This window comes from Zootoca vivipara, chromosome 2 (genome assembly GCF_963506605.1).
Source record: "Zootoca vivipara chromosome 2, rZooViv1.1, whole genome shotgun sequence".
Taxonomy (NCBI): domain Eukaryota; kingdom Metazoa; phylum Chordata; class Lepidosauria; order Squamata; family Lacertidae; genus Zootoca; species Zootoca vivipara.
The window spans coordinates 96,901,055-96,924,116 of NC_083277.1; the positions used below are offsets into that span (position 1 = coordinate 96,901,055).

Consider the following 23,062-nt stretch of genomic DNA (forward strand, 5'->3'; position numbering starts at 1 on the left):
CTTAAAATGATGTTTCTTAAACTCCTCCAGTAGCTGTAGTTGCAGTCTTCTTCCATGCTAAGTGGGGAGACATGGGGGAGACCAGGAATGACCGCTCCACACATCTATGGGGGGCGTTTTTTTGCGTGGACGTGCGCAGCGCCCTGAGCCCAGAGGGCGGCTCCCTGGAAGTTCAGGACTGGCACCACCTTCCCAGGTAGGATGCCAGGGGTCTCCGCCTACCAAGCCTGGCATCCAATGCTGCCTGGGGAGGTGTAGCCAGGGGATGGCCAGGTAAGGAGAGGGACAAAACCGGCTTTTACTTTATTTAGTGTCTTTACATCATGATCCTATGCATGTTTACTCAGAAGTACGCAATACATAGCTTAATTGTGTTTAATTCCAAGGAACTGTGCATAGGACACACAATTTTTCTTAAAATGATGTTTCTTAAACTCCTCCAGTAGCTGTAGTTTAAGTGGGGAGTCCATGCTAAGTGGGGAGACATGGGGGAGACCAGGAATAGCTATTGCACAGAGACTTGGAATGAAAACTATGCATATTTTGTCACACAAAGTCTAATTTTTCTTCTGTAAACCCATAGATGTTCAAATTATGTAGTGCTTTGGCGGCAGCAGCGCTCCAGCATCATACGGATGCTGCCAGGATCCTCTGCTCGCGGCTACAGCAAAGGATCCTGGCATCGTCCGTATGGTGCTGGAGTAGCACCACTGCTCGTGCCGCCGCCTTGTCACTCCCGGAGACGTGGCACCGGGAGCACACCGCCCCCACGTTGCGACACCACTGGAAATACATTTCCATCATCATAAAGGGCAGCAGCATTTGCAAGCATCCAGTGGTGGGATGCAGGTGGGGCTGCATTGCTGACCTAGCTTCCCAACACTCTCCATCGCTGCTGGTTATTGAAGGGCAGGGAGCAAGGGAGCTCAATGCGGGCACAATACAGAGCCAGTCCACCACTCCACCACTGTGCCTGCACTGTGCAGATTCCCCCCTGCCCTTCCCCTCTCGATAATCTGTAGTAATGTGTGACATTGGGGTACCAGGTGAACAATACAGCCCCAGCAGCCACTACTGCAAGTATGTGAACCAGGAGTAAACAAATAATCTAATATCCATTCCTTCCACCAGAAGGTGCTTTATTCACTGCCTTCATGTTTTCTCTCTTGATGTGTGCATTGTGGTATAAATGTACTGTAGATGGCAAGAGCAGGGTGGAAAAGAGAGAAACACTTGGCATTAATGCACTCTACTTGCCTACCCATCCTGCAAACAATCCATGAAGCACTTGTTTACCTTCTGTGAATCTGCCAGTTAGTGGAAAGTGGAACACTTGATGCTTTCCCTTCAAGAGCTCTGCTTTGCAGGCAGAACAATTTGCAAAGTGTTGACTGCGGCTAGCAGACTAGCGCCAGCAGGAGGGAGAGTGGAAGTGAGCCACACAATGGGGACTCGGATATATCTTGATGTCCAGATACCACAGGTGATGGTGGAGGATAAAAGTACATTGATACATAAAGGAAGAGGAAGGTACCCAGTCTTCCTGCTGCTCCTTCCTTTGCCCTAACATACAGGAGTAATAATAATAATAATAATAATAATAATAATATATTTATACCTCACCCATCTGGCTGGGTTTCCTCAGCCACTCTGGGTGGCTTCCAACAGAATATTAAAAACATGATAAAACATCAAACATTAAAAACTTCCCTGAACAGGACTCCTTTTCTACCCTCAATCCGTTAGCCACCTCTAGACACTCCAACCACCTCTAGACACTCACACAGGGCCTTCACTGGTTCTGATTTAAAAGAGAGGTAGAGCTGGGTAGTATCCACATACTGATGAACACCCAGCCCAAACCCCCTGATGATCTCTTCCAGCAGCTGCTTATAGATGTTAAAAAGCATGGGGGAGAGAATGGAACCCTGAGGCACCCCACAAGTGAGAGCCCAGGGGTCTGAATACTCATCCCCCCCACCACTTTCTGAACACGGCCCAGGAGGAAGGAGCGGAACCACTGTACAGTGGTACCTCAGGTTAAGAACTTAATTTGTTCTGGAGGTCCGTTCTTAGCCTGAAACTGTTCTTAACCTGAGGTACCACTTTAGCTAATGGGGCCTCCTGCTGCCGCCACGCCGTGCAATTTCTGTTCTCTTCCTGATGCAAAGTTCTTAACCCGAGGTACTATCTCTGGGTTAGCGGAGTCTGTAACCTGAAGTGTCTGTAACCACTGTATAACAGTGCCCCCAGCTCCCTCCCAGGAGGGAAATAGCTTCTGTTTTTCTTCAAGAATTTGCCCATGGCAGAAAGGAGCTCTGTGGTTTTTCTCCTCCAGGTTGGGGTTTTGCAGGAGACACCAGCAATTAGTGAAAGATTTCCATATGTGCGAGGGGAGGGAAGAGGGTATTTGCCAGAGGGATGGCCTTTTTTTGCTATGGGCCAGTAGGCGCATGGATTTATTGAAACCTGATCTTGTGTTAATGAAACCTAAAATGTTTTTTGTAACAGATTGGCATCAGTATGATGATATAGTATGTGTTAAACCATCTGACACTTTCTGGAGTACTATTAAGAACAACATTCCTGGGTTTAAAAATCAAGAGAAAGAGGTTGTGAAAGGAAAACAAATATCAGCAAAGGTGATGCTAGAAAGTCTCTTCAGTATATTGAACACTTGGACTCCTCGCAATGTCAGCAGCTTCATCCAGCAATTCCATCAGTTTTTTTGTGTGAATCGGAAACCAATGGTATATGAGGACAAGCCAAAGGGATGGACTGCTTTACAGTTTGGAGAAAAAGAGGTATTGTAAATCAAAGTTGCAGTTACCTAGAACAATATTTTCTGAGGCACCACATGTTTAAATGAAATTGCAGGCTTTTTCAATAGTGTTTCAAATATATGCAAACACCCTGTTCAGCCGCTGTCTCGCCCTGTTCTGCCCCTTTTTGTGACTTTTTGGGTCACTTTTGTGTTCGGCACAATGTGTGTATACACAGCTGCACAAACTGAACACGCATAAATACAGAGTTGCCTGTAATAAATCTGATGGATCTACAACATTTTGTGCAGCCTTTTACAGAGCTAGAGGGACAATACTCTTAGGCAGCTGCTGACCCAGCCGTGGACTAATTGCTGCTGCCTTCACTTGGAATGCACTGGCAGAGAAGGTACTCAGTGGCATTGTGGCACCTAGGGCATGCAAACATGTATGTGTGTGCCAAGTCAACAGAACCCACCTCACCAGGGCAGCCCGTGGTGCCAATGCCCCTGGGAGCACAGGATGCAGAGGGTTCATGAAGCCTGTGCGCCAGCTCAGCTGGAGCCAAGCCGGTGCACGCTGCGCACCTGCCTGCCTGATGCAGGCCTTGGTAGGCAACTCCCCCCTCCAACGCTGGCCAGGCGGCCATTCAGCAAGGAGCTGGGGAGGCAGCAGCAAGGCCAGGCTGAGCGAGAGGGCTCAGAGACCCCCACCAGCAGCCAGGTTATGATGGGGATCCCTGCATGGGGGCACCTGGCTTGCACTCCCTAAAAAGCATGGGCCTGGAGCTATGGCCCCTCTGCCCCCCCTAGTTACAATACTGGCTCCGTTCTTTTTCTGCTGGCACATTATTTATGCTGGGCACTGAGGAGGTTCCTTGGTACAAAGCCTATAGAATGGGCCCATCACATCTGTAAATGTTACTGTTTTCTGTAAAGAGGAAAATAATTATTTTGGAATGTGCTATTGGACATAGTGTTTTCATTGATGCTGGCCATAAACCATAGTTTGTCAAATCATGCACAACCTGCTTGTTAGGGAGTATAAGTACATAGCTGCCAAGTTTTCCCTTTTCTCGCGAGGAAGCCTATTCAGCATAAGGGAAAATCCCTTTAAAAAAGGGATAACTTGGCAGCTATGTAAGTATTCCCCTCTTTGCTCCTCCTTTTCTAGAGTGGGGAAACAAGTCAGCCACTCCATTCTTTAGTTTTGTGGCAAATCGGCAGTTATGGTTCAGTTGTGTGAAGCAAATCATGAGTGCTGGTTCACATGTAAAGCTAAGGTAGCTACTCCATGGTTTGTTTACCCAACTCTAGAAAGAGACAAAGTGAGAATTTATTGAGCTGCATGAACCAACTTGTGCACAGGTTTGTTTGTTTGCAAGCCTTTTATGAATTGTAATATTTTAAAACAGGGAAGTGGTGTATGTTTTAATGATCTTTAATATTGTACAACGAAACAGATGCATAAAACCAGTTCCATTCTTATGGGTCATGGAAAGCCTGGGCAGATAAATCCTTAAAAGACATTGGTAGGAACTAATGGTCTCTGTTTGATGTATGGCATTAACCCTGATTTGTGGCCAGAATTCTGTGCCAACCTAACCGTTTAATGGTAATCTGAATAAGCATTTCAGATTAAGTAATTGTCTTCTAAAGAAAATAGGTGGAGTTGGTTTTTATTCCTTTCACCCTTTTATCTAGATTAAACAGTTAATTCTGGATCATTTAAGAGAAATAGCCCATACCCTCCTTAATCAGAACAATGCAAGCGGATCATCTTGGAACAAGGAAAAGAAAAATAAGCTGGGCCTGGCAGTGATCATTCTTGTACTAGGAGAATATTATGAGATTCGAACATCAAAAGATGATCTGGTGAAGTTATGTAGCCTTCTTTGTTTGGAGAAACCACCAGCCGATGAAGCAAAATCTTTCAAAGAACTGTTTCCACATGAGCTACGGTATGTGATTTTGGATTTGAAAATTCAGGTTTAGTGTTTTGAATAGATAGATTAAATGACTAGTGTTTCAAGTTTGTGACATTGTTTTAGCAGCTCATTGATATGCAAAAATTCAACAGGCTCATAATTCTATACTTTAGGAGGAATTCAGTGTCATTCTATTACGATTTTTCTGTCCACACAAGCATTTTTGATTGACAAATAAAACAATCCTTGGGAGTAAGAGGGGAGAAATTTCCATTGTGCTAGTAGGAGCTATAAATCCATAAAGATGCACTTGTTGAATTTTTTTCCTCCTAGAGCAGGGTATGCCATTTTAGGGGGTGAAATTTAACATTTGCAAATTTCTTCGGTGAGCAGTCTTTAACTTTTTTTGGGGGTGTGTGTGTGAGGAATTCAACTTGGCTGTTTTTGTGATTGCACACCATTTAGCTTGGTAAATACGTTAGGTGAAGAAACACATAAACTGCTTTTATAAAACCAAAGAATTTTAGTTTTGCTTTCTAAAAAGTCATGTAAAACTAAATAATAATAATTAATAATATTAATATATAATATATACGGTAATACTTGACAATCATTTTTAATGATTTCTGTGCTATTTTACTCATACTACAACTATACTATATTAAAATATCTTTTGAATTCCAAAGTTTTTTGCACTCCTCATTTTGTAATCTGAAAGTTGAAATATTCAGCATGCTGTACTCCTAGAGGCATGAGTTTCTGTTAGAGAAAAACTAGTAACTTTATGAGACACAACAGAAAAATATAATTTGACTCTTTTATGTGTGTGCAATTTTAAAGATAGCTGGCTTGGTTCTGCCACTGACCGAAGTGGAAGAGATGATTCTGCTGATTCCCCTTACATGTTTCCTTCCTGAAAAATCTGCTTTGGAGATTGGCAAAAAAGTATCCCCACCTTTTTCTACTGGGGACCTCCATTGCATTGGACTCTTTGCAGTTGCAGAAGACACACTTTCAATCCAAGCCATTGTTCTGGCCTTAACAGTTCCTGTGCCTCAATTAGAATGCAGCAGAAATACAACATAAACAAACAATTAATTTTGGGACTATGTCATTACCTTTTTGTTGCGATGGTCTATGTATTTCCATATCAGAAATGCAGAATTATTGCAGATTCCACCCTATGCAGAGAACCACAAAGCCTTTGGTTTCATGCACAGGTGCATTTTAATGCAGGTTTTGTTTATTTAAAAAAATCCTTTTCTGGTAGGTGTTAACTTATTATTTCTCTTTCAGTGTGGAACAATATTTGAAGAGGTTTTGCAATCAATGTATAGAAGAAGAAATTAATGAGTGGCTGTGGACAATCCCAGCTTTTCATCTATTTACTGCTTCTGTTGATCTTGAGCGTGTTCAAGTGAATACTCTGCTTGAATCTGAAGAGAAGTATGCAGGGCTGGAAGGACTTGCATTTGTTGGATGCAGGAATAAACAGGAATATAAAAAGTAAGTTTTTAATGTATTCATTACTTAATTTCATTCTGAAATTATCAGTAGTCACATTCACTTACCGCACTGAAAAGTGGCATGATTTGAACAAGCCTCCTGTCCTCCCTGACCTGTAGTCTCCTTCACTACCTTCCTTAGAGGATTTCCAAAGCTTTTCTTATGGTAAGAAGTAGAATGGGAATGTTTCCTACAATAAAGGAAGCCATCTAAGATCAGGATTTTCTTGTGGTGGTATACTTGTGGTCAACGTGGCACCCACAGGTGCCAGTGTGCCCACCAGTCCCTGTGGCAGTTGTGTGTGGCACATACAAAAGGCCCTTCAAAAATCTGTGGTACATGAGAGACTGGTTGCTATTCCTATTCTGTTCCTCTCCTACATTGTGCAATTGAGATATCTCTCCTTATTCATCCACCCTCTCAAAAAATACATCAGGGTGGTGACTTACTGGGTATGTTAAGAAAAGGTGGCCTTTTAACCAGGTCCTGAGCTGTATCATAAATATTAGTACCAAAATATTGAGCTTGGCCTGATAGCAGATTGGATGCCAGTGCAGATCCCATAAGCAAGGTATATTATATGCTGGCAGCAGTTTGACCTCACAAGTTTATCTAGCTGCTGTGTTCTGCACCGGTTGTAGCTTCCAGGCCAAGTCCAAGGGTAACCCACTTGGAGCACATTGTAGTTGTCCAATCTCGGGTTCCAAAAAAATAGGCAACTGTGGTCAAGCTATGTCCTGCTTTAAAGTATAAGGATGTCAGCAGCCAGTACCCACTTGCAGAATAGTCCAGAGCGCAAAGTCAGATCACAGGAGAGAAACCAAGTCCAATCACAGGCCAAGGTCATATAGGGAAGTCAGATTCTCAGCAAGGAACCATAACTACCAGTAGTCAAGAAGCTGGAGGACAGAAGCTGTTCAAGCAACTTTCCTAAGAGGTTGAAGGTTTTTATCCTGGTTTCAGCCGCCTTCTTTTTCATTTTGATCTTCCTGGCCATGCAAAAACTTGAGTGTACTCACTTTGTAGTATCCTTTTGTTCACCATTTCTGTTTATTTGCCGTTCTGATCTATATATTGAATATTTTTTTCTTTTTCTCTTTTCTTTTTGGTAGATACTTGCTTAGAGTAATGAGAGATAAGAAACATTTGATGAACAGAGACAGAGCACTGTTCAGGTCATGGTTCACCTTGATGCCTCTGGGGGACTTGGTTGAATTTATCTCCGAGTTTTCTGCTTATCCATTAGAATGTCTTCTAGGAACCTTTCATCGACTGAAGAATTTGCAAATCGTTTACCATAACTCTGAGGTTTGTTGTTTAATTCTGGTTCATTTATAGAAGATCACACCAGCACAAGTTATAATACCTCGGCTCCCCACAGTAACCCTTCATTCAATCAGACCTCTTCATTTTTAAAATAAAGAACACTGGTCTTTATCCTGATAGTTTGATTGAGAAACCATAGAATTGTTATGCTTGAAAGGGACCTTGAGGTCTCTTGATTAAAACAGCCTTAAGTGAGACAGCATATTTTATGGGGAATGAACCTTTGTTATAGTCCATAGCAGGGGTCAGCAACCTTTTTCAGCTGTGGGTCGGTCCACCGTCCCTCAGACCATGTGGTGGACTGGACTATATTTTTTGGGGGGGAAATGAAGAAATTCCTATGCCCCACAAATAACCCAGAGAGGCATTTTAAATAAAAGCACACATTCTACTCATGTGAAAACACCAGGCAGGCCCCCAAAATAACCCAGAGATGCATTTTAAATAAAGGACACATTCTACTCATGTAAAAACATGCTGATCCCTGAACTGTCCATGAGCCGGATTAAGAAGGCGATTGGGCCGCATCTGGCCCATGGGCCTTAGGTTGCCTACCCCTGGTCCATAGTATTCCATAAAATATACATTCGTACCTTGGACAGGAGTGCCTGGCGTGCTATGGTCCATGGGGTCACGAAGAGTCGGACACGACTAAACGACAACAACAACACCTTGGTTTTTGAACAGCTTAGTTCTCGAATGTTTTGGCTTCTGAACGCCACAAACCCAGAAGTTAGTGTTCCGGTTTGTGAACTATTTTTGGAAGCCAAACGTCCAATGGGGCTTCTGCAGCTTCTGATTGGCTGCAGGATCTTCCTGCAGCCAATAAGAAGCCTTGTGTTGGTTTCCAAACGTTTGGAAGTCGAATGGACTTCTGGAACAGATTCCAAGGTACGACTGTACGTATAGAGATTCTATGGATTCCCTAATCAGAACTGTATAGGATTAGTATTGACTGATCTATAATCTAATCTAATTATGGTTACTCTGTCAGGACTGTGTCATGGGAATGCCCTACTCCAACCTTTTCTTCTTTTTCGTTAATCATACCTAGGGTTTTTTGGTGCAACAATCTTAAAATCACTGATTTTTTTTAAAAAGAAAGAACACCTAACACTGAATAACTCAAATCATATAGATTCCAAACCTGACAAACCTAACCATGGTTATTGTTAAGATAAGTGCTCCTACAAAAAGTTCAAAACCAAATTATTATTATTGTTTATTACATTTGTATGCTGCCCTATACCTGCATGTCTCAGGGAGGTTACAACACAAAATCACAATATAAAAACACAAATGATATTTTTAACAACTCTAAACCATATTGCCAAATTCATTTGGCAAATAAATAAATCTAATAGGTTATACTGATTTTAATGCATCAATACGGTAAGTTCTGTAAATATTCTACAATAATACAGTAGCACTTTTGTTGTTGTTACTGAGGCTGAAATCCTGTACCTCTGGGGTGAGGAACCTTTTCAGCCTGAGGGCCTAATTCCCACATAGACAACCTTCCAGAAACCACAGGGCAGTGATGGGCGGCACCAGAGGAAAAAGTTGGTAAAACAACAGATACTGTATAAGTAACTTCTGAACAGTAAGGTACATTCTAGCCATTCAAATGCCAGTTTTCTGTACCCATCCATACATCCTCCAACTAGGCAAACAAGGCTAAATTATCACAGTTCAAGGAAGCATTACAGCCAGGGGAAAGCATGTGAGGAGGGGATAGGGCAAGGCAAGATGAGTGGCATGGCTTGGGGAGAGTCCCAGGGGCCTGAGGTTCCATATCCGTACTACGGTGGAACCTTGGTTTTCGAACATTAAAAACGTTAGAAAACCAGAGCATTTACTTCTGGGTTTTCGGCATTTGGGAGCCAAAATGTACGATAACAGAGGCGTTCGAGAACCAAGGTTTGACTGTACAAGTTAACAAGAGAGAAAGTCTTATCTAAATCCATGGGACTTGGTCTTTAGTAATATGTATATAAATACACTGTTAATATGGCAATTCCTTTGTGACTAAAAGTATTTGTAGAACTAGTTCCCAAGTGGTTGAAGGGGAAATCCTTGAGGATGCTGAGTATTCTTTTGGATGGCAACAGCTTAGCGTGTTTGGAATGAGACTGTTCCGGAGTTGGCCAGCTGGAGATAACTCCACAATTCATGGCTGCCATTGCATAAATACCTTTTGGATCTCTGTGCCTTTTATAGAACTGTTTACCATTAGTTCCACCTCTCATTAGCTGCCCTGCTTTCTGCCCCACCAGATCCAATGAGCAGTAGCCACCGTTGAGCCAAAGCCCTAACCTAAATAAGAGCTTTGAAGCAGTAGAGAGTAGTGAGCAAAGAACGTAAACAGATAGATCAATTTCATTGTTGCATGATTTGAAGGTGTTTTGTACAACATGATAGTAAGAAATGATTCTGGTTCTCTGGCTTAATTTTTATTGCCTTCATAGGAAATAGAAAAGCTTCTGGAGATGGTGATAAATATCCTCTCTAATACTCAGAATGGGTAAGTAAAAGTTGTGCATACCTTCCTTGAACATGCTTATCTGGAAAAAGTCCTGAAAGCACAAAACGGAGTCTGAGAATATAGATTGCAATACAATTATAGAAGGATTACAAAACATAACTAGTTATTTAATTGTGAATGATCTCAATTTGTCAGTTTCTTTGCTAGTTTTATCCTTGCTTTTCTTATCAAATTATGAAATGTGTTTCTCCTTCTGCCAGTAATCTAGTATCTTTTTACCCCGCCACATATGCATATAATCTGCATGCAGAGCTGCGCAATTTCAATAATTATTCACATTCCATAGAATCTCAGAGGTAAAGGCTACATTAGAGAAGCCCTGCTTTCTGTACCCACAGTAATTAAAGTATTTCACAATTTAGCATGCTGCAGCAGGACTCTTGGAACTCGTATGTGACAGTCTGTGTAAGGCTTCATCAGATGATATGCAGCAAAGTTAAAATGGTAACGCGATACAAGATACCAGCTTCATCTGCTGGGATTTTTTCAAGGATTCTTGGACTTGTACCTTCGGAGGTGAGAATTTCTATATGATTTTACACATTTTTTTGAGTATCCGCATCTTTTTCTGTGTTCTCTTGAACCAAGACACCAGGCCATCTGGAAGAGATTCTGTAAGGAAGCTCAGAAGGAAGGGGAAAATAGGCTCAGTTTGGTCCCCCTATGTCTGATTGCCTTACTTTACTGTTGCCCAGTAGGTTCAGGAAAAAATGTAAAACCTTCACACAATGTATTATTTATAAATGTATACACCACATTTCTACAGAATTACACAAAGGTGGCTTAAGCAAAATTGACACAGTACAAAATAAGCTACCTAAAACAAAGAGAAAATGCTAAAAACAAAACAAATTAAGGAGCAAAACCAGCAGAAACTAGAAATAAACAAGCACCATTTTAAAAGCAGATCACAGAGTAGAAGATTAGGAGTCACAACACTGCAATCTCTTCCCCTTCTATGATATATATATATATATATATATATATATATATATATATATATATATATATATACACACACATACATACATATATATATATACACACACACACACACACACACACACATATATATATATATATATATATATATATATATATATATATATATAGCCAGCATTAACCAGGGTTCCTTCTTAACTGATATTGACATGAAATTCCTTACAAGATACAATGGGCATGAGCTTAGATTACTTTAAAAAAATTAAGACTATAGATCTGTCAATGTCTGATACAAAAGATCCCAAATGGAACCTCTCTATTCAGAGAGACACGATACCTCTGACTGGCAGATGCTGGGGATTGAAATGAGATGACCTTTACCTTCATGCCTTTTGAGTTCTAGAGGTGCATGGTTGGCTGGTATTGGAAACAAAATGCTGGACCAGTGGTTTCAGTGAAGATGTTAGGTGGACCTCACTTGGGATGGCCACCTCTTTTTCTTTTGTAAATAGTTACTTGTTTTCAAAATATCCATATTCCAATTAATACTGTAAATCATGTACTGACAGACAGGGCAATAAAATGAAACTGCATTAAGTAAAATAACCACAGATATGTAATAGTGTGGAAACTTGTACTCATTTTCTTCCCCTCCCCTGTTTTTGTTTTCCTCTCTCCATTTTGCTTCTGTTTTTAATTAACTGCAAATGGACAAACTGTGGTTAGTGTTTACTACCGTTTATTGAAAAAGCAAACTTTAAGTAATAATCAATGATCCTGACTTGTTTCAGTAAATACTAATTGATGCTAACTATAGTTCATGCTTTAGTAATAACAAGCTGCAGTTAATTGGCAGTGGATACAGTGGAGGAGCACATAAGCCCAATCTTGAGTATGTAATGTTAACCTCTGCTTAAATTGCATTGGGTAAAGAAGATTATCTTTACTCTGATATCTTACAACTTCTAAATGTATTTGTATTAATAGTTCTAAAGTCTGGTTTAGAATGGTAGAATGGATCCTTAAAATTTATTATTATTATTATTATTACTGCCAGGTAAAGGTGCTTAATACTAACCAAAATCTGGAATGGATTTTTGTATATGTGAAATACCACCCAGTGCCCAATAATATGGGAGATGCATAAAGTAGAATGAAAGGTTGACATCTTTCTTTCTCTAGTATCAGTACTATCTCTCACTATTTAGGTTGTGTATTGCATTCTTTTTTGAATATATAGAATACTAGCTGGCCAGGCCACGTGTTGCTGTGGCTCATCCCTGTGATTCCCCCCACCCTGTCCCGATCCATGACCTATCCTGTCCCCTCCTGCCCCCAACCCACACCCAGGCGAGTCCCCACCTCCATTCGGCCTAATTCGGCCTAGTACCAGTGTAACCTCCGATAGAGGGCCAAGGTTTTCTAGCTGTAGTACCAGTGTTACCGCCGCTAGAGGGCACTGTGTTGCAACCTCGTCTGCCTTCTGTTTCCCAGCTTCCCCACCCCTCTGAGTTCAGGTTTCCAAAACAGTGGGTTTTACCTGGTTTTTGTGGCACAGGTGTGACATGTGGCCAATCTATGTGCATGGAAACACTCACCTATACCCATGTGATGCTGTGCCCAAATTTTAACACGATCAGGCAAGCGGTTTCGGAGAACGTTGCAGCCCAACAAACATGGACCTTCTACATTTATATATATAAATTCTGTATTATCTCATACCAGAATGTGCCTACTGGGTTATACTTGAAGGCGGGGAACAGTAAATGCTGGGGTGAGGGGAGAGAGAAAAGAATGGAATTGATAGGAGAACTGTGTGATAAAAACCAAAACGTAAAAATCTCAATAGTGGTAGGTTGCTCTTTTGTTCAGCAGTTTGTAACTTTCCCTTTTGCATAATAGGTTTCAGAAAAATTCCAAAGGCTCTGTGCAGATACCAGGACCTGGTTTAATCAAGTTTTGACAAAACCTTTGCTAGAAAGTTCATATTCATCTTCAGTTAGTTTCACATTTCCAGCAGAACTTGAGGTTTGTATTTTGCAACTACAGCTATCCAAATCTTTGTCAGTATGCAGTGTGTGTTTTTCTTTTAACTTAATGAGTTTTTAAGCAGTTTCCCTTACTTCCTTCACATACCTACCAGTATGTGCTCCTTCTGACATGTTAAGAAATGTCAGAGAGTTTATTGTTTGGTAGCTTAAGATCTGTGGTTTCTGTCACACCTAGATATGAGGTTTACCCATCCAAAGTTAGCTCCAGAGAGCCCACCCTAGAGTCACTGTTGCACAGATGCAAATAATCAAAGGCATGCAAAGAGAGAGAGAGATAGTGGAGTGCCACTCATTTCCAGACTGGGAATATATCCAAGTTAGTGTGGTGGCTCCTCTACATAGAGCAGGGGACTGCCAATCTTCTCCTTAGTCCAGCACTTGAACCCAGCAGTTGCATTGGGTTCTGAGAGAGAGATTCTGTACTTCATATTGACTGAGAACCCAGTGCTTTATTGGTGTGCAAAAATGATCAGTCATAGCCACAAGCCTATGGAAGTAGAAAGTTTGTGTGTGATAAAGAAAGAAAGAAAGAAAGAAAGAAAGAAAGAGAAAGAAAGAAAGAGAGAGGGGGGGGTCTTATATGCTCTCTTAGAGGTCACAGATTAGGAGTATATGCTCAGTAGGAGAAAGCATAGAGGAATAGGCATGTTAGTCAAGGACTGATGTACATGCCTAGTCCCAGCTTTTTAAGAAAGCCTAAGCAGGTCTCCCCCAGAGGCTCGCAAAACACTGTAGGGCAAAGGTGGGACAGTTGCTTGCCAGTTTATTTGACAGCAGCCCATTACGGTTCCATTTCTGCCAGGTAATCCCAGTTGCAAGTCGGTAAGCATCAAGGAGAGGTGTCCTCCTTTTGCATGTAGTATTGAAATGGGCCTCTACCAGGTAAGATGGCAGGTGAAGGAAGGTGGGGCTGGCACCTATAGGTCTGCCACTGCCAGGGGCCCAGGGGATAAGTTGGCAGCCCTAGTGGACCCTGCAGAGGCCTCACGAAATGCCCCCTCTCTTGTCAGATGCTGATGTCGCTGATGAGGATCTGGTTGCTTATTTTTTGCCATTTTTTAAAAGCTCCTGTGAGGCGTGGAACCTGTCTTCTAAAGATGCAGGCATTATCCCTGTCTTTTTCATCGTTCCATTATTACTATTTTTATAAGGGCTTGCCGATCAGAAGGTCGGCGGTTCGATTCCCTGTGACGGGGTGAGCTCCCATTGCTCGGCCCCTGCTCCTGCCAACCTAGCAGTTTGAAAGCATGTCAAAGTGCAAGTAGATAAAACAGGTACCGCTACAGCGGGAAGGTAAACGGCGTTTCCGTGTGCTGCTCTGGTTCGCCAGAAGCGGCTTAGTCATTCTGGCCACATGACCCGGAAGCTGTACGCTGGCTCCCTCAGCCAATAATGCAAGATGAGCGCCGCAACCCCAGAGTCAGTCACGACTGGACCTAATGGTCAGGGGTCCCTTTACCTTAACCTTACTGGGAAAGGGTAGGGTATTGTTGTCACATGTTGCTCTTTTCTTCTGCTAAGAAGAAAAGAGGGCCTTTGCCAGGGAGAACCAAGGGCTTATAAATACAACCCCCTTCTGCTCTTAATTTGGGTTAATTTAACTGAATAATAATTTTCTTTCTTAGGCTTGGGATCATTTTTTGAAAATAGACTTTGCTAACGCAAATTTCACAGAAGAGTGGAAGAAAACTTTAATCACAGATATGGAAGGCAGAATCAAAAAGGTACTGAGATGAATGGGTTATATTGACTCGTATGAAATGAAATCTATCACATTCAATCTAAATCGGGGGCGGGGGATCTTTTTCCCATGGCTGCTTCTCAGCAATGAGCAGTGCCAAATATGTGTGGCCAGAGTTGAAAGTGGCCATGGCCAGCCCTACAATATTACACACCACCTTTTCCTGATGGACTCTAGAGTCAGTTAGCCTGTGTAAAATTACGGCATACCAGCCTAGACAGGAAACTTCTCAATTAAATTTGCATGTCCGTTCCCCCTCCTTCCAGGCAGTCTTGTTTCAGGAGATGTCTGCTGTCACTCATTGTCTAAATCTGCAGCTATTCTGAATTAGCTGATTCTTCTGTTTTTCCTCCATTCTTTACTCAGTTCTCTCCACTTTATTAAAAGAAAGGCTTTGTTCTTCCTCCTGATGGGAGCTAGGAAGTAAACATTTCCCCCTTACCTCATATTGAGGAAAGATCCCTTTCCTTATCAGAGCTGGGAAGCTTGACCAGCAGGGACAAGCAGAGAGTAACATAAGTTCCAGTTACATTCCCTTGCTGATCCCCATCTTTTTTTCTGGGTCAACACCTGGCTTTACAAAGGCAAATGGATAGGGAAAGGCAGTCTTATCAAGCCAACCAGGCCACAGATCTGACCTAGATCTCATTAATGAAAGCAGTTAGGTGCTTGGAGAGTCCCAGTATGCAGAAATCTAAAATGAAGTATTGAATGGCCAGGTCCTCTTTCTCCTCTTTTTCAGAATCTCTCCCTCTACCCACACCAACATAACAGGATAAAGCTTCTCAAATGCAAGGTGGTTCTGATCCACTCCTTAGGAGCTTAGTGAAGAAGAGGCCTCTCCCATTCCTCTCAGCACCCCAGTTCTGCATATCAGGAGACCCACCGTAGGTCATCAGAGAGAGATCTCCCTGCTCACAGAGACACTCCAGGCCCTTTACTCCCTTCCCCTATGAACCACTGATGCCAAACCCAATGTAGGGTAGCGGCAATGCAGTTCCTTATCAGATAATGACTCTCAGCCCAACCAAGAGCAGCTGCCATGGGAACAGAATTGTGTGCCCTTGATGTCTTTAGTCCCTGTCTCAGCTGAACTCCTGGAGCAGCTGCCATCCACCAAAGTGGCACAAAAAACTGTTGTCATTCCTCAAAAAGTATCACCTTTTTGCAATGGACAGTGCCATTTAACAACAAAAATCCTCCAACTATGCTAATCCACAGTACAGTACAGTACAGATTGGAGGATCATCAAAAGTTTGATGTTTTATTCTGTTTTTATATGTGTTGGAAGCTGCCCAGAGTCACTGGGGCAACCCAGCCAGATGGGCAGGGTTTAAATAGTAAAATTATTATTAGTTACTATTACTAGATAAATATATTTGTTTTGTTTTATTGTCCTAAATTACTTTCCTTCCATGTTTTCCTTATCTGATAATCTTAAATAACTGGAACCAGGTAGAAAGTTTTGTTTTTCTTTTTGCTCTTCCCTGATAGGAATCTGCTGTTGAACAGATTAAAGCCTACTGCTGTTGCCATGAGAAAATGGAACAATTTGACCCTATGATTAGCAAAGCTTTTGAAAACTGTGCCATAGATGCTATAAAATCAGCATACCAGGTACTATATCTAAAATCTTCTGAATCCTACACTTATTTTCCAAGTACTGTTAGTTTGTTGAGATTATGCTACATGTGCCTGACTGTGGGAGCAAGCAATAATGGGTTTGTGATTCAATGCCGCAGGTAAATCCAGCTTGACTTCCTGGTTTGCCAATCAAGACAGGCTGACAAATCATGTATCTGGGAGCCATGTTTTGTAGATAATCCCTGCTCAGTGACAATCCTAGGATTAAAAAATCATTCATCAACTGTATTTTTGTCTGAATCCTACTTGTTTGAGGTGTTCATCAAATGTGAATCGATTTCTATTGCCATATAATTTACCCTTTGGGAAAGGACAGCAAATTATTTGGCAAATCTCACAATGAGCAGTTCTGTGAAAGCAAGTTCCTTTTGGAATCTGTTGGATTGGGCTCCATTATGAATAGTAAACTTTTAAAAATGATGTAGCAGTTTTGTAAAAATAAAATGACAGACTCATCGCTATCTAATGCTGCCAGGGCTGGCCTGCCTGTGAGGCAAGGCGAGGTGAGGCAGTTGCCTTAGCGTCAGGCTCTGGATACCTGGAGAAGGCATTTGTCTTCTCCAGGTATCCAGAGCATTTGCATTGCCTCCAGTGGCAAAACATCCAGGCCCTGAACCCTCCACATATTTTGTGTTTTATGTAGGAACAGACTAATCTCCTTGAAGTGATATCCCGTTACAATCTGAGCAAACTGGGTAAACTTGTATCTGCTGCCATCATAAAATCATGGCCAACTGATGTAGCAGGGAGGCCTATAAGAGACTTGGAAGGCGTGCTGAATCATCTGCTTGTTTGGCCAGACATCAAGCATCTTTTCATCTTCAATGGTAAGTGCAGCTACCTGTATCATTTAATGGGTAAAGTTCTGGGAGCAGGTGGGAAATATCTTATTATTGAAGGAGCACTGAGGGTTATTTAATATCAAAACAGAGTTGAATAGGAGGAGAATTAGTATTGGACATTGTAGAAAGGTAAAGTCAGTTAAGGTTTAGTAACTGGTAGAGGATTTATGCTGAAACACAAATATTGTGTGTATTGGAAGAGTGTTATGTTGCAGGCTATTGTAGTTCTTTTATGTTTTATTTCTTCTGATGAATAATGGGTCACCGTTGTTGTAAGTAGGGCAGCAAACTTTCAAATTATGTGTGTAGAACAGAGAGAAGTAAGGAAACCTAATGGGGTCCAGCTGCCATGGGGATGAAGTTATTGTAGCGCCTGAGGACAAAAGGTTGTTTGCTTGTTTTTAAAATACCTGACTGATCTAACAGGTGCGGTTGGAAACATTCTGGAGCAACTTACTGAAGAAGCCCAGGAGCTAATGGCCAGCGCTGACTCTGTATATACAAAGGTTTCTGATGAACTCATGACAGGCCATATTCTAGTTAAACATTTAGAGCTGGTTTTAAAGCACAAGAAGCAGTTTCTGTCCATTTGGGAATTAAGTAAGTGTGTTTATCTGTATATATAAATGGAGAGATGGGTAAAATATAGGACTGAAGTCCAGTTATGAAATGCTAATAAATGTTACTCCATTAAAGTTTATCCATTTAATGTCAATTTGAATTTGCATATCGTTTTAAAACTGCATTTCTGAAGCAAACATAGTGGCTTTGTGTTTAGTTGACACATGTATTGTAGCTGTCATTGGCCAAATTCACATAGTAAGTCAAACCATTGCTCACCAGTTACAGGTAGGTAGCCGTGTTGGTCTGACATAGTCGAAACAAAATAAAAAAATTCCTTCCAGCAGCACCTTAAAGACCAGCTAAGTTTTTATTTTGGTATGAGCTTTTGTGTGCATGCACACTTCTTCAGATACACTGAAGCTTACCAGGCCCATGTGAATTTGTGAATTAGAGAGGAATTTGCAGCCTGGTCTATTTTACTCCCATTCCATGCTGAGCTGAGCTAAGGTTTGGTTTAGTGTATTGCCTGAGCCCAGCATTATGGTTAAGCTCCTCCTCATTACAGACTGTAGCCAGTGTTCGTTCCATTCTCCTGTAGCCCACACATTTGCAGAGTCCCAGTAAGTCATGGTTTCCCATGACATGCAAACTAGGTTCACATACAATTAGCATGCCTATTGTGTGTGAAAGATGGGAGAATATTTCTTCTAAGATAGTGATTGCTATCTGTAGCCTTTTATAAGGATGGGGTGGAATTCAGCTAACGAGCCGTACCAGTGGAACCCTTCTCAAGGATTTCCCATAGCACAGTGGACCTTTTTTACATGTTCCTCCCCCTGTGTCTCCCTTGTCCACCCCCACCCCCCCCCCCCCAAAAAGGGGAAAAATTGGCTCAGCGGGTTGGGAGGACCCTTGGAACAGCGTGCAGAGAAAGGAGAGGGCAGGTTGCAGAAATGCTTACACTGACAGAGCAATCTGGTTACTGCTATGTTGTGTTACTCCTGTTGTATTAAAGATATTCCTTCTTAAAAATGAGTGCACCTTTCGGTTGATCTTTGTTTTTATCCAATCGTGGGAAAGGAGACAAGGGAAGCACTTAAGCCTGAAACTTCACTTGGGCTCAGAGTGGCTTGTGTATGTAATGGTAAATCACAGTTTAGTGTTATTTTTGCACCAGCTGTTGAGAAGCAGAGTTCTGGAATGCCCTTGTTCTTTTTTCCGAATTTTTTAAATTAACTTTCTTTTCTATCATTACAAACATCTCATATCAATAACATACCTTTTACACATCTTCACCCCTTCCCTCCCAGACTTCCCTTTCTGGTTTGTTGCCCCCTTACTACATACTGCTGTTTCTTACAATCCACTGTATCATTCCTTCATTATTTTAAATGTTCTCTATCAATAAAGATATGATTGTTTACCTTCCATCCTATCATTCTGACGAGTCGACGTTCTTTTTTTGTTTTGTTTCTGCAAATATATTATAAAAGGTTCCCACTCTTTTTCAAAGTCACTGTTCTTTTCTCATAGTCTATCCGTCAATTTTGCCAGTTCTGCATAGTTCATCAGTTTCTCTGTGCCATTGTTCTTTTGTTGGAATTTCTCCAGTCTTCCAGTTTTGTGCTATCAATATTCTCACCTCCATAGTAGCATACATAAAAATGTCCTCTTCTCTTTCGGCAGATCTTGGCCTAAAATACCCAAAAGGAAGGCTTCTGGTTGCTTAACAAATGTTATTTTTTTCAATTCATTATATATCATTTCTCAATATATTTTTACGTTTTTGCAGTCCCACCACATATGATAAAAAGTACCTTCAGGCTCACACTTCCAACACTACTCCTGTTTATTTTTGTACATTTTTGCTAGTTTGACTAGTGATACATACCATCTATACATCATCTTCATGTAATTCTCTCTCAAAAATACAGTCCGTAAATTTCAAATTTTCTTTCCACAATTTTGTCCAATCTTCGAATTGTATATTGTGACCTATATCTTGTGCCCATTTTTATCATTACCAACTTTACTTCTTCATCTTTGGTTTCCCACTGCAAAAGAATATTGTGTGCTTTTTTAATAATTTAGAATTTTCTTCTATCACTTTCTTTTGGAATTTGGAAACCGAATATGAAAAGCCTCTCTTATTGTCCTCTTTAAAGATATCCTTTAGTTGTCTATGGTGCAGCCAGCTTTGAAGATGTTCTTTTATTTCTTCATATTTTTTCAGTTTTAATTTACCTTCCTGTTCTACCAATAGTTCTCTGTATGTTGGCCATTCTCCCTTTCTTTCCAGAGTTTTAAGTGATAATGCCTCAATAGGTGATAACCACCAAGGTGTCTTAGGTTCTAATAATTATTTATATTTTTCCCACACTTTAAACAATGGTTTCCTTATTATATGGTTATGAAATCCTTTATGTATTTTCACCTTTCCATACCATAGATAAGCATGCCCTCCAAACCTGTTGTCATGTCCTTCCAAATCTGTTATTTCCTCTTTATCTAATGATCCAATCCCAGATCCATGTTTGGGATGCAGTTTCATAATACAATTTTAAATCTGGAAGTGAGAATCAGCCTCTTTCTTTCACATCTGTAAGTATCTTATTTATTATCCTTGGCTTTTTCCCATTCCAGATAAATCTTGAGATCTCTCTTTGCCATTCTTTGACGCATGCATTCCCTGTTATTACTGGAATTGTCTGAAAGAGGAATAACATCCTTGGGAGTACATTCATTTTTATTGCTGCGATTCTCTCCGATAACGAAAGGTTCATTCTATTGCATATTTCCAAGTTTCTTTTAACTTCATGCCAATTTTTTCATAGCTGTCTTTATAAATATTTATATTTTTTACTGTTATCCATACACCCAAATATTTTACCTTTTTGTGTACTTCTATCCCTATCATTACTGTTATTTCTTTCTTTTCAGATTCTTTAAGATTTTTTGATAACAACTTGGTCTTACTTTTGTTTAATTTAAATCCTGCCACTTGTCCAAACTCTTGTATTATTTTCATTACTCTTGGGAGAGAATTTTTCGGATCTTCCACAGTGATTACAAAATCATCTGCAAAGGCTTTCAACTTATGCTCACTTTTCTTTACTTTTATTCCTAATTGTGAGGGACAGGAGCTACAGACAGCCCCTCCCATCTTGAACACGAGCTCCTCGCCTAGCGGAAGTGGGAGTGGGGAGGGGGATACTTCGAGCGGGGATTCAGGAAGTAGAAGCCTGGACTCAAGTAGGCTAGCGGAGCCCAGGCACCGCCTGGGAATGGAAAGGGGAAGCAGGGAAACCGCGGGAAAGAGACCGATCCCAGCGACGCCGGAATTGCGTAAAAAGCGCCGGGGGAGGAGATTTAGTATTCCCAGGCTACTTTGCTGGAGGAAAACGCGGGAATCCCCATTCGGAGGTTCTGCGCCAGACTGAGAGCATGTACGGACTGACTGTATATAGCACTGTTTCAGCACTGTAAATAGATTGCACCAATAAAAGGATAAAATGCAGAGCTGTGAGGAGTCATTACTCTAAAGTAGCCACCCCGGCACCTGTGACACTAATATTTCTTTATCTTCTCTTACTCTTCTTGCCAATACTTCCAGCACCAGAATGAAACAACAGTGGTGACAACGGACATCCTTGTCTTGTTCCCTTTTGTATATTACATTTGTTTGTCATTACCCGATTTACAATTATTATTGCATTCTGTTCTGAGTAGACAGCCTGTATCCCCCTATTAAAATTTGGTCCAAATCCCATTTCTTCCATCACTTCCTTCATGAAGCCCCAAGAAACATTGTCGAATGCTTTCTCTGTATCTATAAACATCAGTGCTGCTTTCTTCTCATTTCTCACTTCCAGGTATTCTATAATATTTAATACATTTCTAATATTTAATTTGTCTGCCTGGAAGGAATCCAGATTGGTCATAATGAATAAAGTCTTTTTAAAAATTCAATATATTTGCCAAAACAAATGCAAACATTTTGTAATCATTATTTAAGAGCTTATTGGGGAGATGGTGAGTCGAAGTTGGAGATCTAATTTTGTAAAAGGAAAGAAAATAGGGATTTTGTGCAGGTGATTGTAATTGGCAATTTTCATTTCAGGGTGCAAGCATCTTTCGCTGTTGGATGAAAAAGAGCACAGATCAAAACTAGAAGGAATACTTGACTTGAGGCTGCAAGAACTACTGTGTGTCAAGAGGGAGAAAAACTGTTTGGAATCCCTCTTGAACATGTGCAGGAAAGTGCAAGAGCATATAAAAGGTATTTTAAAAAAGGGGGGGGTAATTTAAAAACTGTGACTCTGTTAGTTTTCCTTTGTAAAGATTGTTAAAGATTGGGAGTGGAAATAAACCGGGGAATGAGAATGTCCCTGAACTCTCCAACATCAGAAAAGCATATTGATCCAAGTAGAAAAATGGGGTAGAAATTGCAAATTATTGTTCATTTTTTAAACAAACATCACAGTTTGGTGTTTGATGTTGCAATGTGAACCATTGTATAGCAAAGATAAGACCCACTGGAGTTTTTTTTGTGTGTGTCCAAGTTCTGATTTTCTCTTTACTTTCAGTGGATATTGCTGAAATAGAGCAGAAGCACAGTGAAAACCTGGCCTCAAAAGCATTGGAAGATGTTGTTAATGTGAGAGACATTTCCCAGAGTGCTGATAAAATTGAGACTTATTACCACCTGAGTCCAGCCCTGAAGAAGATAGCGGAACATGTGAATAAATTTAAAGAGAGTGACGTCTTCCAGTACTGCTGGGAGTGGGCAGCCAAAAAACTTGTCGTTGATGAAGATATTGCTGCTCTGGATCTTGATGAAGTGCCTCCCTCCCTTTTTGACCCTTGTTACAGGGAATTCTTGAGGCTGTATAACAGTCTGAAATCTGGAGAGCTCTTGTTTTCTGAAGTAGACATGCTCTTCAGAGATTTTACTAACCGTTACGAGGATCTGAAAAAGGATTTTCAGGTTATGAGCAATCTACAGCGTCAAGATGGTACAGAATGGATAGATGAGCGGATTCAACAAATCCAGCAATATCATGAACTGCATTTGGCCATGGACTCTGCTAAAGTTATTGACAAGGTCAGGGAAGGTTTGAATCTCTCTGGTGACTTCAGAGTTCTGCAACAGTTACTTAACTTTGTAAGTATATTTCTTTGAAACCACAGTTCGAGAGCTTATCCAGTAAAC

The 23,062-nt window shown here is 41.0% G+C and overlaps 1 protein-coding gene across 2 annotated transcripts in view; it reads left to right on the forward strand.

Annotated features, from left to right (window-relative positions):
• Positions 1-23,062, forward strand: part of RNF213 (ring finger protein 213) — a 94,016-nt gene that overhangs the window by 18,924 nt on the left and 52,030 nt on the right. For both annotated transcript variants that reach the window (XM_060270902.1, XM_060270903.1), the window contains 13 exons: positions 2,512-2,804; positions 4,466-4,722; positions 5,986-6,195; positions 7,308-7,503; positions 9,990-10,045; positions 10,429-10,582; positions 12,911-13,036; positions 14,685-14,783; positions 16,295-16,417; positions 17,088-17,271; positions 17,713-17,886; positions 21,971-22,129; positions 22,437-23,014. In XM_060270902.1, coding sequence (XP_060126885.1) covers positions 2,512-2,804; positions 4,466-4,722; positions 5,986-6,195; positions 7,308-7,503; positions 9,990-10,045; positions 10,429-10,582; positions 12,911-13,036; positions 14,685-14,783; positions 16,295-16,417; positions 17,088-17,271; positions 17,713-17,886; positions 21,971-22,129; positions 22,437-23,014 — 2,609 coding nt within the window. The remainder of the gene's footprint in view (positions 1-2,511; positions 2,805-4,465; positions 4,723-5,985; positions 6,196-7,307; positions 7,504-9,989; positions 10,046-10,428; positions 10,583-12,910; positions 13,037-14,684; positions 14,784-16,294; positions 16,418-17,087; positions 17,272-17,712; positions 17,887-21,970; positions 22,130-22,436; positions 23,015-23,062) is intronic.